Source organism: Stigmatopora argus, chromosome 13 (assembly GCF_051989625.1).
Source record: "Stigmatopora argus isolate UIUO_Sarg chromosome 13, RoL_Sarg_1.0, whole genome shotgun sequence".
In the NCBI taxonomy this organism is placed as follows: domain Eukaryota; kingdom Metazoa; phylum Chordata; class Actinopteri; order Syngnathiformes; family Syngnathidae; genus Stigmatopora; species Stigmatopora argus.
In genome coordinates, this window is record NC_135399.1 from 7,104,516 (window position 1) to 7,119,023 (window position 14,508).

The window sequence follows — 14,508 nt, forward strand, 5'->3', positions numbered from 1 at the left end:
AGAAATAAGTGATCTTGATGTTTTTTGGGGGGTGAGTTGCAGATGATGATAAGAGCACGGCTACAGAGCAGATACAACTTTTGCCAACGGTGCCTAGCCCCGTCAATGAGTCCACAGCGCTCCCAAATAACCAAACACTGCAGAAGAGAACAGAGAAGCACGAAAAGCCAGCCAAGCCTAAAACGAAGGGCGGGCGGGCCAAAGGCCGACTCTCCACTCCTGAACGCAAACCACTACACGAAGAAATGTCTCGGGAGAAGAAAAAAGGTTATTTCCCTTTTCAGTTGTTTCACTCAATTAACACTTCTCAGCTGTTTTGTGTTGGGGATTATTTGGCGAAATTTCCGCTCTATAGAGCATATTGGATCAGATTTGTGTCAGGAAAGATTCAAATAAAACTTTAAGCAAAAATAATGACACTTTAACAAACAAAGTCTGAAAAGTAAAACGCAACACAAAGTTTGTTTGCTTAAGTTTACTTATTTTGCTTCAAATCTTATTTTTTCGTTGCAACTTGCAGTTATGTTTGATGCCATAAGTTTTGTTTGAATCTTTTTTTACACAAATCTTCTTCCATAAGCAGACCATATTAAAAGCCACCGCCCAACTTTCAAAAAATGTAGTGAAAAAATCCATACATACACTGCATCTGACTATACGATACATGTGTTTGATATGTGCTTGCATGTTATAATATTTAAATAGACAGGTTACATTGAAATATTTGCTCCAAAATAAGCGGTACGGAAAATTAACCGAATTAACACATACTTTTTGGAATGGATGTCCTGCATACAGGTGCCTTTTGTGGGAAACACACATGACAAGTACCATGTGTGTTCTCTAAAGCATTTAAAACCATGTTATTTGATGTACTATTTATCACGATAAGGGACGTATGGCTCATGGAGCCTATCCCAGCCAACTATGGGCAGTAGGCGGGTGATCATTTGAAACCATGTAACACATAACTGTAAAATAAGTCACTAGATTTTCCAAGTCAAAATAAAATTAACTCAGGGTTATAGGTTATTAGCACTGGCAAAGCATGGCAAAATACCTACAGCTCACCTTAACCTTTTCTGCAATATTTTCAAGTATCAGACGGAGCCTTTGTTGGCAATAAAATCTTTTGAGTGCTGACACCAGCATAGAATCCTTTCGTTTTAGCAAACAATGGCTATCCATCCTTTGTGTTCTTTTTCACTAGTACATAACGTTAGACAGAGACCTATTGGCCTCCAGTATAAAATGCCAAGTTTTTTATCATTTCTTCTGTGCCAGCTTGCAAGCTTTTTTATCGCTAGTACCAGCTAAGTTGTCTAACAATCCATGGTATGAATGCACTCCGAGTGGTAACGTCATCGCAACGGACCGGGCCGCGCAGCAAAATGAAATTAAAATAAATCGTTAACGACAAAACATGTCGCTTATTTGTCAAAAGAACAAAACAAACTGATAGGTTCACCCTTTAGACATTCCCAAATGAACGCCGTAATAAAACAGACATCTGACTCATAACCAGGTTCTTGCAAGAGAGAATCGATCCACACGCGTCCTCGGTCAAGATCATTTTCCCGAATCGAATCCTCTCTTTCACATTTATTACATATTACATAAGATTAACAACATGCATCTCATTTCTCAAAACAATTGAAGGTTTGTCGGTTCTTCCCGAATGTCAATAACTAAATAAAGCAAAGCGTTCTTCATTGCAAGCACATATATATATATATATATATATATATATATATATATATATATATATATATATATATATATATATATATAATGATTAATATTTCTAACATAAAGCAAAGTATTCTTCATTGCAAGCAAATTTATAATAATGATTAATATTTCTAACATAAAGCAAAGTATTCTTCATTGCAAGCAAATTTATAATAAAGATAACCCTAACACAAACAAACAAAAAAACATTTTAAAAAATCACCTTTGTTATAAAAACTGCACAGTTCAGAAGCAGCCACTTATAGTAGGATAAATGTGTTGATTGTTAAACCATGCAAATGCATTTGGCTTGGTCTTTTCTTATTGCTGTCTCCCTGTTAATGTCACCCTGGGACCAATTCACGTAGCTGTGATAAAGAAGAACGAGTTAGCCAAAAAAATGGAAACTCAGACTCTTTCCCCATCCAAGAGGATTGGACCGAAAAAAGCTGTCCGCCAAACCCGCTCCACCCAACATCATTCCTGTCCTAGAAGGAGACCCACAGGTGATTACTTCCACTGCCATGTATGCATGCATATACAGTCACTGCATATACAGTCCTACATCCACTTAGGAAATTAATTGGTTCCAGAACTGTTTTCGTAACTTGAAAATTTGTAGTTATGATTGTAGCTTCATACCTGTCAACCTCTGCCGATAACTGCCCTTATAAATGATTATGATTCCCCTTACAAACCCCCCAAAAAACTTACAAACACCGTACGAGTCGTACGGTGTTTGTAAGGTTTTTGGGGGGTTTGTAAGGGGAATCATAATCATTTATAAGGGCAGTTATCGGCAGAGGTTGACAGGTATGTAGCTTACATATTGCATCTGTATGCTTCTTTAATATGAACATTTGGTATAGTACACGCGTAACCTACAGGTCTCGAAATGTGAAGTCCTCAGATTTCGAAGCTGGGTCTCAATTGTAATTACCTAATTGTTTTTTTTCCTTTATTAAAAACAATATGAATTAATACAACGTTAACAAAAACAAAATTAAAATGAATATAACCTGTAATACACTCTAATTATGCCCCTCAATGACATTCTAAGATTCTGGAACCTACACAAGCTATTCAATAGTTTATTTAAAATAAATAAATAGGGCTACTCGGCGGGCAATAAAATAAATGAGAAAATCTTTAATTTCTTTTTCGACTGTTGTACTCCAACATGGATTGGATGTCTAGCGCCGCCAATGGCAGCCAGTGAGTTCAATGAGTGGCCAAAAAAGGGTGTGAACAATATAGTTCAGCATAACAAAATTGGAGCAACGTTGTAGTCCTTCAAAGGTTTTATCTCTTTTTGTTCAGATTGGCATCACATATATTAAAGTCTTATGAACATGAAGTCCTTTTTTTCAGAGGCAGCTTCTGACAATCGTCAGCCTTTCACAGTTACAAGACGGTCTTGTGATAGAGCATTGGTGAGTAAATACCGTTTCCCCTCACAATTTACTGTGATATTTGGCAGCTAACCAGTTTGAGGTGTAATTCAAAATGTATTTCAGGTGCATTTTTAATACGCAGTACTTTCAAATTTTGACTGCCCTCAATAAGCTTTGGCATTTCTGTTTATGTGCTTATTTGGGAATTCTCCGTCGTCAAACGTATTAAGTCTCCCAATTCAAAGCTGTGTTTTGCCAAGATGTTTAACAGATTATTCTGGTGGACAGCACAGTATTTTTACAAGAGTTTTGAAAAATCAATTTTGGTTGCCTAGTATTGTAGCCAGCATTGCAATCATAATGTTATATTACAATATTTCTAAATGACCATACAGGTGCCTAGTTGAGCTTGGTTTCTTTTGTCTTTTGTTATAAAACACTTCTATGGATTTTATTATTATCTTACCTCGCAGGTAGTAAGTATTTGCATTGCCTCCAATATTGATTATTGGATTTTCCATGGTATTATTTTTTTTCTACTAACTGTCATGCTGAGATTTTATGTTTTTAAAGGGAGTACTACCAATCGTAGTTCCTTTCAAAGGCCTGATCCACACATAAATATCACATCATACATACTAGTTCTGATGCCTTATCTTCATCAATCAGTTTTAGGTTTTTACTCATTATTTTATGAAATGGCTGTGTTGACTGCACAGTTAATGGGCTTGTTCACAAGAGTGATTCATTTAAAGTCACAGCGTAGGTGTTAAATCATCCTGTGACATTTTCCTGCGACTGTTTCACTCCTCCGACATCATTATGATAGTTATTGTGTCAAAAAGACGGAATTCATGCATCTTATAAATGTCACTGAAGAACAATAATTAGCTGTCAGTCTGAGCAACAATATTGTGTTCACTTTAGCTTGATGCGGTCATCTATCTGTCTTGAATCAATATCTGCTGTTGATCTCAAAGCAGCAGATTTCACATTGGAGTTTGTTCATATTTCTTGTTAGTCTTTTTTTACATATTCACTAAAAATAAAGCTCCATAGATCAATTCATTAAACACTTCGTCGCTTCTATCATGATGAAGCAGCATTATTGCACAGGTGTCAGGTGTCCAGTTTTTTGGTGGCGTTGCACTTTCCTCCTCCAGGGCCTCATTTGTGTACAATTTCACTACCATGCTCAGTATTTTGCCCAAACAAGGCCACACACCTTCATGTTCACAATGGTAATTTCATTAGATGGCCCTCGTCCACCCACAGCATCAGAATTTACAACCCTTACAGCTAAGGTAGGTGGAAGATGATGTGGCAGTTGACTGCAAGGATTGAATCAAGGATTTAAATGAGCCTACTGTGAACCAACTATCTAAAGTGCCCATCATAAAATGATGAGATATCCGATTTTCTGGACTATAAAGGATTATAAAGCACACCTTCACTGAATGGCCCATCTTAAAATGTGTTTCATACAATAATAATAATAATCGGACATATGCTTTGTCATCCTCATTGACTCGACAAAAGCCTAATTGTCATCATACATATCTCTGGGTATGACGAAATTGGTAAAATCATATATAAGGTGCACCAGATTATAAGGCAGAGTAGTAGTAGTAGTAAGGGTGATGGTAGTTGTAGTAGTAGGGGATTGTGTTATACATCCACTAGATGGAGCTGTAATAGTAGAAGTAGTGGTTGGGAGTTGTATTATACATCAACTAGATGGAGCTGCAGCAAAGGGAATTTTATTCAATGATTAATCAATATTGATCCATGCATAAGGCGCACTACCGGCTTTTGAAGAAACTGAAGTCTTTTACATGAGCCTTATAGTGCAGAAAATACCGTATTTTGTTTGTTTTCCACAGGATGGCCGATCACAAAGCCCTAATAAGAGATCTTCGATGCCACGGCAAGCTTCCGTTCTTACTCGCCGTGCATACCATGAACAAGAAGATAGTTCAACCTCCATTACCAGCTCTGGTTCTACAGCGCCACGCAGACCCACAGGTAGGTGGCTGTTCCCTTATTGTTCGGTTATAGTTACTCCCTCAAATTTGCATGAATGAATCAGTGCCGTTATTGTTATTGTATAGTTGTACAACAAAATTGGGGAGTTCTCTACAGTACAAATAGCTAGAGTGTAAAATAATCAAATTCAGAATTTTAAAAAGTTAATCCCAAAGATGGCACATTTGTATAAATAGTCAGGCTTGATATTAATAACAATTGTTTTGTTGTTGTCCTTTTTCAGCCTGCCATGCTGTTATGCGAGCAGAACACAGGACAGGTCGAGCTCCCAGTATGACAGGTAGAGAAACCTAAGTATTTTTGGTTGATAGAGCTTTTTGCTAGTAATGCGTCTAATAGTAATGTTGAAAAGCACTGTAGACTGTCATTAACCCTTTTTAGGAGAGTGACTAATGTTGGTATTGAAAAATAAAAATTTAACTCTGGCGTAGAGAATGGCAATATACTGAAAATGTCCTATTTTGGTGACTACATGTGTGGACACCACATTAGGGACATACCAGGACAGCGCTAGAAGAAAATCATCACATCCAGGCATGTCATTCAAAGTGGATTAGATGTCTAATGTTAGAAAATGACCTATCATGGCGAACCCCTAGCCCTAAAACATTTTAAGGTCCTAACTTCAGCATTTTTTTCAACAGTTTCAGAGCCACTGCGCTCCCGTTCAGCTCGCAGCGGTCACTCCACACCACGTACCCCCGGCTCTAGCGGCATGACCCCAGGGACCCCTCCTAGTTGCTCATCATCCTCACGAACCCCTGGGACTCCTCGCTCTCTCAGCTTGATGTCCCATGAGAGGAGGGTGGCTGTGACCCGCACTCCACCCAAATCCCCTGCCACTACTCCCAAGCAGCTCCGACTCCTTACCCAACCTCTACCTGACTTCAAGAAGATTCGATCCAAGGTTCGCTCCACAGACAATATCAAGTACCAGCCCAAAGGTGGACAGGTAATGCCCAAATTTGCATGTGTAGGCCACTCTCTTCTAATGTCTAAGTTGAGACTTTTTTTTGGTTAACTTTTCTCCAAAATCTTTGCCTTCCATCTCCCAATCCTTCACCTTTAAGTTTGGTCCTATGCTTAACGTCTACCATAAAAAGAAACTGGTAAAATATTGATGATGTGACATTTCACCTATCTTTAACCCTTTATAAGATAAGATACTCATTCAACTCATCGGCTGCCGTTGACGGCGCTACACTCATACTCATACATAGGGGCAATTTAGAGTATTCAACCAGCCAACCCTGCATGTTTTTGGGATGTGAGAGGAAACTGGAGTACCCAGAGAAAACCTACACACGCCCGGGAAGAATAGGCAAACTCCGCACAGTGAGGACCCACCTAGGTTTGCTCTGATAATGTTTAAACACAAAGAATTACACATCTTATAGGCACAGTCATTTTGAGAAATCATACACATAAATAGACTCAAGCAGAAGTGCATGTGATAATGGGTTTAAATGACCATAAGAAAGGGCAGGGAAATTGGGATTTGATTGTCTAAAATAGTACTCGCAATAACAACATAACAATATTTTGTATTTTCTCCACGATTACACATCAGAAAATTTAATTACTTTTTTTTTCAATTTATTAAAGATAACACTTTCCGTTTGAATGGACATGATAAAGGTGTCGTCCTTCCCTTTAAGAGTGTAGTCACCACCCCCCTTTGACCTTTAGTAACTCCTAGTTGGTCCTCAGAGAGCCAGCCCCACATCCCCCAGAAGCCCTCACCTCGCGACTGACCTGCCACCTGTCACTGTCACCATAGACACACAGGGAGCAAATAATGGCAGCTGAGGTCAATCACAAGGCCTCTTCCTGGATTTGGAACTCAGTGCTTCGAGTCATCTCCTTTACTTTGTGTCTGTCAGCGGCTCACAGTATGACCTGGACCCAAGGCCTGCTGGTACACTGCTACATCATTTATCATAATTTAATCTCATGCAAATGCTACTGAAATGATTCAGGTCAATGAATATGTAGATAACTTGACTAAAACCTGAGATTTTACACAAAATTAGCATTTTAATGAGGCTAAATGAAAGCAAAAACCAGTGCAGAATACAATGTTGGTTTTAATGTGTCATCTGCAACGGTGTAAAACTGGATCTCATATGCTGGATCTCACCAAACCTGATTCAATCCATAAATCAGGTCACTGCCTAAAGATAAAATGTGCAGTGATAGACCATAACAATTTAAGGCAGCTCATGGAGGCTTTTAATTAGCGGTTATATTTTCCTTGGCAGTCGCTAATGTTGAGTTAAAAATATGCACAACAATTCAAAAGGCTGTGATGTGTCCCAAGGTAGTATAAAGGAATAACAAGCCAATATGATGCAGATCTTATATAAGGAGAAAAAAAGCCATGGCAGGAAACCTATAAAAAGTAATTGGGTGTAGTAAATATTTATATTTCTAGTCTGGTCTAGTGAGATAAAAGTACACCATTTATAACACAGTAAATTAATACCTTTATTGCCTGCACAGATGGATTTTATTGGCCTTTCATATGCGAACCAGAAACAATTTTACTACTTTCTCGATAAAACTGCATATTTATTTTTAGACTTGGTCAATATCAAACTATTGCTAAATACAGAAACAATGTTTGACATATTCTTCGTTATTAAATAGGTTGTGATTGTTCACCAAAGTGGATCTGTTGAATGATTAAATAAGGCTGAACAACTATTTCAATGCAGAATTAATTTTAACGGCGATGCTTTAGGTGGGCTAGAAGGGGTTTGGGTCATTTCATCGGCCTCACCAAGGGAATATAGAAAACAAAATTTAAGCCACTGGAACTCAAAGCGGTTTCTCTGATACCGTTTAAGTGAGGCGTGCTCAACATTTTGCGAGGAGAGAAAAAAAAAGTACATAATCACGTGATCCATGTGTAAAAGAAGTGTTTTAATTTCTTGATTTACGCAAAACAATAAAAAAAATACAATGAGGAAAAAAACTAATGACAAATTGAAGCAATCATCATGTAGATGGATTTAGACAGAATACAATGTTGGTTATGTCACCTTAAGAAATTATTTTTTTCAAAATGTGCACTTTTCATGAACGTACTGTACAGAAATACTTTATCTTATCATCATCAATAGCCTCTTTTTAATAATGAACATTGTCATACCCCTGTCATCCTTTTTGTTTATTTGTAGAATCAAATTTTAAATCAACAGCTGGACTTCAGGTACATACAATCAATATTCTGCTCCAAGGATAATCTGAAGCAACCTCCAAGTGGAGGCAATGTATGTAGCCCTCAATGTTTAACTATTACCTGTGATCCTTTTTTTGAAGCCGATAAGTCTATGCCTACAGTCTAGACATAGATTTTCCACTGTGCAAAACTCCCGACTAGTTTGAATGTGGTGTGAACCCTAATTTTTTATCATCTTCCCCAATTGTGCCGTATTTTCACGACTACACAGTGCATCGTATTTCTAGCCACAGTGTCAGTAACGAGTGCTATTTCTGTATTTTACACACACAAAGGACGCACCGTTTTTATAGACGCAGCCAGGCATGGCAAAACATACACCAGCTTAAACATACACGCTACACCCACATGCTAAAAACACATTTTTAAAAAGGCAACGGAAGCAAAAGTTCGGTTGTACTTTATTTAGCCATTTTACAATGTACTCACATCATCATCACCCACAAATCCATCAAAGTCCTAATTTTCTGTGTCCGAATTGAACAATTGTCCAAATGACGCTGAGTTTTGTAAGTTCGTCCAGGCGGCCACAATCCATTCGCAAATAGTAGCTAGCGTAACTATTCCAACGCTGTCTTCCATGCTTCGTAAAGCCTTGTTGATGCCGATCGCCAGGCCACAATCCATTCGCAAATAATAGCTTGCTAGTATCTAGCGTAACTATTCCAACGCTGTCGTCCATGCTTCGTAAAGCTGTGTTGATGTCGATCGCCAGGCCAAAATCCATTGGGTGCATTGACAAAAGAACTACATATCCCAGCAGTCACTGCGCAGTACTTTATCTACGGGAAAATAGTAGAGTCGGGGGCTGCTTGACGTAGTTGTGAGAGCTGTAGAGGATGGTGTACCCTATCGACTGATTTATTTTATTTTATCGTGATAACAATTTTAGTATCGGTCCATATATAAAGCGCACTGGATTATAAGGCGCCTTGTCTATTTTGGAGAAAATGTAAGATTTTATGTGCGCTTTATAGTTGTGAAAATATGGTATTCATTTGTATGGTGTCCCTACTGTAACTCTCATGTTAGCATTTAGGATCTTCTGTTGTGAATTGTCCAATTCATTTAAATTGGGAGAGTGGCAGCGATTGAACGTTTGTTCATTCTTCTTCCACTTCAAATGATTTTTACATCGAAGTAATTGATGGTACATAACACACACAAAAATTGCAACAACTGGTCTCATCATTTCTGAATGTAGTCTTGTTATTTATTGCACATAGAGCACTGCCATACACATACAAATAAACGAGTGTCCAAGAGGTATCTATAATGAAAGAATGCACAAGCACATGGACCACTTGCAAGCGTTCATTGAGTCTGGGGGGATCTTCCATGTGTTAGATTTAGTTTTGTCGTTTTCTCATGATATATACGCCATTCTACTTCATTGTGACTACTCCCTAAATCGCATCAGAAATGACTATAATGAATATTCCCTTCTAGTTTTTGGTACCCTTGTTTTATCTGAATATACTGTATGCACTTTCTACCAGTATGGCTCCTTGCTTTTCCCGTGCTGGCTGAAATGTATTTGTTGTCACATGCTGCACCAGATTTCTGTGTCTGCATTTCACTCCTGCTTTTTCTCTTTTGCAGCTTCAAGAGCCATTAAGCAATGCTGCGTAATAACATTTTATCATCACTGCAAGTTAAATGAATAGTCTGGTTATGTACGGGTAGCACTTTAAAAAAGGCTCATCATATTTCAGGAGGTTTTTTTGAAATTTTTACAAATATGATTGACAGAGTCCAGGCAGATATATTTATGAGCCATTTTAAAGAATGTGTTTTCAATTTAAAACACCAAACAAAGCCCATTCCTAGCTCATTCCTCACCTCCAACCCGCAGGTTCTCATCCCCAGTGTTAAGATGAACTATAGCCATGTTCAGTCTAGGTGTGGGTCGTTGGACAGGAGGGGCTACTCAGCAGGAGGTGGCAATGTGAGTCTCGTGTAACAAAATGTCATCATTTTGGTCTTTGTTTTGTGCTTGTGCTGTGTATTGGCTGTCACTTCTCTGCTCATCAATGTCTCATAATATTCATTGCTGAATTCACATTAAACAGTCCTGTCATTTTGCTAAGCTTCCCCTCAGCTTCACAGCAGTAGGTTGCCATGGTAACAGCTGCTGCAGCTTTGGCCTTCTAAAATGTAGAGTGCTTCAAGCTAATTCAAGTACAGAGTGGGTTAAGAACACTTGTGACATGTGACACCTCTTTCCATCTTGAAGAGACCACTTTACACAAGACAAGAAATTTGTTTTTGTTTCCCCCTTTTCACATTCTGATGAATTATTAAAAATAAAATGGTAACCTGGAGAGCAACACATAGACCGTTCATCTTTATGTATTAACATTTTTATATGGTCACTTCAGTAAATACTCTGACTGGACTTCTCTGATTTCTCTCTCTTTTTTTTACAGGTACAGATACAAAACAAGAAAATTGATCTGAGTCATGTGACCTCAAAATGTGGCTCTTTAGACAACATTCATCATCGCCCTGGTAACACACCATCATCACACATAAAAAGCTCTGGTTTAGCTTTGTGTTGAGTCTGTAAATTAAAGATGATTATATTATATATATAGACCTGTTTTTGCATATATATATATATATATATATATATATATATATATATATATATATATATATATATATATATATATATATATATATATATATATATATATATATATATATATATATATATATACGTATATATATATATATAGACCTGTTTTTGCATATCTTTATCCACGGCAACTTGGATAAATATATACAGACACACTGACACAAAACTGAATTCTACTTTTGTTTTAATTTGTTTTACCTTTCTTCTCCTGGCCGGTTAGCTGTTTGCCACACCTCCCCCTCACGTTCGCTATCGATGGGCTGTTTGCTGTTGTATTCCCTTCAAAATATTCCGAAAATGATGCACACAAATGTCCTCCCAATAGGATAACGCACGACCACTTGCCAACGAGAAGTAGTCTTGAATGAGCGATCGCGGGAGCTAACAGGCTAAGGAAGAAAAAGCAGGAAATGCAACAGTTTAGCCTACACATATTGATTGTGTTTTATTCTGAGAAAGGGTGCCATTGGCTATCGGTGTTGTGTGCACGAGTATACTTCATTACCCAGAAAGCCCTCTTTTTGCCCGCGCATGCGCGTTGTGCGTTTTCTGGTCCATGTGTAGGAGAAACTCGTGTGAAGAAACCGTTCAGTGCTCGTAGATATCTGTTATACACGAAAGAGATGCGGCAAAAAAGACAGTGCGCTACAATGATAAACAGCCTCTCATGTCATGGCCGCCTGGCTTCCTCGCATCTCGAATTTTTTCTCGTATCTAGAGCGATTTATTTGCTCGAAATTTTCCTCGTATCTCAAGCATCTCGTAGGTAGAGCTGCTCGTATGTAGAGGTACCACTATATCATTTGGTCATTATTTCCTACTACGTCCTTGGGATTTGATGATATTTTACTATTGCAACGTTTCATATACATACATATGCATTTATTGTTTAGTTAAATAAACAAAACTGACCACATATAAAATATGTGTTTGTCTTTGTTCAGGGGGTGGTAATATTCGTATTGAGAGTGTGAAGTTAGACTTCAAAGACAAAGCCCAGGCCAAGATTGGATCCTTGGATAATGCTCACCACACTCCAGGAGGAGGTCGTATCACAGTAAGTAATTGTTCTTCTAATATTGTAGCCCTCTAATGCATTGTAAAAAAACAGCTGTAAAAGGAAAGGGCATGTTGTCTACTTCACAAATTATAATCCTAGTTGTATGACATTTTAGGGGCTCCATTCCTACTTAGGGCTCCTTTAACATCAAATCAAGTTTACTTAAAATGTTTAGTTTTGAGTGATAACTTGAATTTGTCAATTTTTCATCAAAAGTTCAATTCAAGTGAAATAGTTTAATGTAAAATAATAAGCTTAGCTTTTTTTGTTGCAGTGTGAAGTATTAAAACAGTTCTCAGTACTGTCAATGTTAAATTAGTACAAGTTTGCCACTGTCACTCAAATGTATTGTTTTCCTTTTACTATCTCTAGATTGAGACCCACAGACTGACGTTCCGTGACCACGCCAAGGCTCGAGTGGACCACGGAGCAGACATCATCGTCCGGTCACCAGGCCGTTCCCGTTCCCTGTCCCCGCACCGCCAGCGGGACAGCCATATTTCGTCCTCCGGCAGTCTCAACATGTTGGAGTCACCGCAGTTAGCCACCTTAGCTGAAGACGTCACTGCCGCTCTGGCCAAGCAGGGTTTGTGAACATGCATCCCTGATGCTCTTATTGCGAACCTATCAGTTGTTCACCGTCCACCCACTCACCGCCTTGAGGCACGCCCGGGGTGATCACGACTTTGCTTCAAATCTCTCAAAGACTCCTAAACCTTAACCTTCTTTATATCTGTCTGTTTTCATCCCTGACAAGCACTATTTACCCTAAGTAAAGCCTCTCCTTTTGAATGTTGCATAGAATAGTACACCTTTAGTGCTAAATGGGGTTACCTTCACATACAAATGGAGGGTGGGGGGAGCCGCGTAATAGCCTTACTGATCCTGGGTCTGCATTTTAACACTTACAGGTCCATTGGCCATGATAGAAACCTATTCGGGGGACTTGCAGGTTGTGGCGCCAGAGCATTATTTGGCTATTTTAGCCTTCTGCTTTGAATTTAGAATGGTTTAAAACGAATCGATAGACTGGGATCGCTCTCAGCCCTTCCCAGAAAATGGATCGGACGTCTACCACCATCAATGGCAGCCGGTGAGTTAAAGAACCTCTAGCTTTTATTTTCATATGGCCAGCATATCCTGCTGCACGTGTTATTATTGCTAACGTGCATGGACGACAAACCCCTGAACAAGCCGAGCATCCTTACTGCTAGTCATTCTTTTCCTCTTAATATATATATATAGTCAAACAACTATCACTATATAGAGAAATGAGTATAAGAATACAAGTTCTCAACCATTTACTGTACATGTAACATGACCATATTAAAAAAGAACAGTCATGTATGACAAGCATGTATCGATTCTCCAACTAAAAGAGGCTATTTTGTAATTTGAAAAGGGATTTTAGTAATTCGTTTCCTCATTCACCGACTAAGAAATTCATAAATTCATGTTTTGTAGTTCTTAGTTATTTACAGTGTTTAATTGGTGTCAGGCAACGCTGATATGTTGCTGAGCAACGCAAGGACTGACCTGAATGCAGATGTCGAACCGTCTTAAAGGGGTGCAGATAGTGCTCTGATGGTGACGTGAATTCTATGGATTTTGTTTGTGACTGTTTAGTTGCAGTATGTGCAAACATCTGGAGAAAAAAATAATCCATTGGAAAAAGATGATGTGATCTTGTTTGGTTTTTGGAGGACTATTTGTTTGTTTGCTTCTGTGGCATTGCCCATCTTTGTATGGCCCTTCTCACCCCACCCTGCAGCAACTGTAACTGTATTTAAACGGTCAAGTAGATGTATGCAGTTTATTTTTTTTCCTGCTGTCGCTGATATGACTCCAATTCCGGTAATTCATTAAATTAAACGAGACAAGAGAAAGTGTTGCTCTTTTCTTTGCGCCAACGTAGAGGATGTTCAAACTTTTTCTTTGAGAGCTACTTTGAGAAAAAATTCGATGCAAGAGCGGAACAACCTTTTGAAACTTAAGTTAAGACTAAGGAAGTTAGAATAGGTTGACATTCCATTTCAACAAAGAAGATCTCCTTAAATATCAAGCTTTGTATTAACTCTTTCCCTGCCATTGTCAATGATAGACATCCAATCAAGTGGCTTTTTTCATCCTTCTTTGAATTCAAAATGTGTTTGTCACATCTAATCCACATGTGTCAAAGTGGCGGGCTGGGGGCCAAATCTGGCCCGCCGCATCACTGATAAAATTATGTCGCTGTCATATATATATATATATATATATATATATATATATATATATATATATATATATATATATATATATATATATATGACACCAACATAATTTTATCAGTGGTCTGATATTCACCAACTGAAATCTAAACATTTTCCTTCCTTGATTTTAATCTGTTGAT

The 14,508-nt window shown here is 38.2% G+C and overlaps 1 protein-coding gene across 12 annotated transcripts in view; it reads left to right on the top strand.

Moving 5' to 3' along the window:
• The window catches only part of map2 (microtubule-associated protein 2), a 52,000-nt gene extending 37,998 nt beyond the window's left edge, over nucleotides 1-14,002 (top strand). For 7 of the 12 annotated variants that reach the window (XM_077617732.1, XM_077617733.1, XM_077617731.1 and 4 more), the window contains 12 exons: nucleotides 43-267; nucleotides 2,100-2,237; nucleotides 3,103-3,164; nucleotides 5,009-5,150; nucleotides 5,395-5,451; nucleotides 5,816-6,123; nucleotides 6,952-7,089; nucleotides 8,354-8,446; nucleotides 10,271-10,363; nucleotides 10,845-10,926; nucleotides 12,001-12,113; nucleotides 12,489-14,002. In XM_077617732.1, coding sequence (XP_077473858.1) covers nucleotides 43-267; nucleotides 2,100-2,237; nucleotides 3,103-3,164; nucleotides 5,009-5,150; nucleotides 5,395-5,451; nucleotides 5,816-6,123; nucleotides 6,952-7,089; nucleotides 8,354-8,446; nucleotides 10,271-10,363; nucleotides 10,845-10,926; nucleotides 12,001-12,113; nucleotides 12,489-12,710 — 1,673 coding nt within the window. In that variant the 3' untranslated portion in view covers nucleotides 12,711-14,002. The remainder of the gene's footprint in view (nucleotides 1-42; nucleotides 268-2,099; nucleotides 2,238-3,102; nucleotides 3,165-5,008; nucleotides 5,151-5,394; nucleotides 5,452-5,815; nucleotides 6,124-6,951; nucleotides 7,090-8,353; nucleotides 8,447-10,270; nucleotides 10,364-10,844; nucleotides 10,927-12,000; nucleotides 12,114-12,488) is intronic. The other 5 variants (XM_077617734.1, XM_077617735.1, XM_077617738.1 and 2 more) reach the window with 5 other exon arrangements.
• Nucleotides 14,003-14,508: the final 506 nt, after the last annotated feature.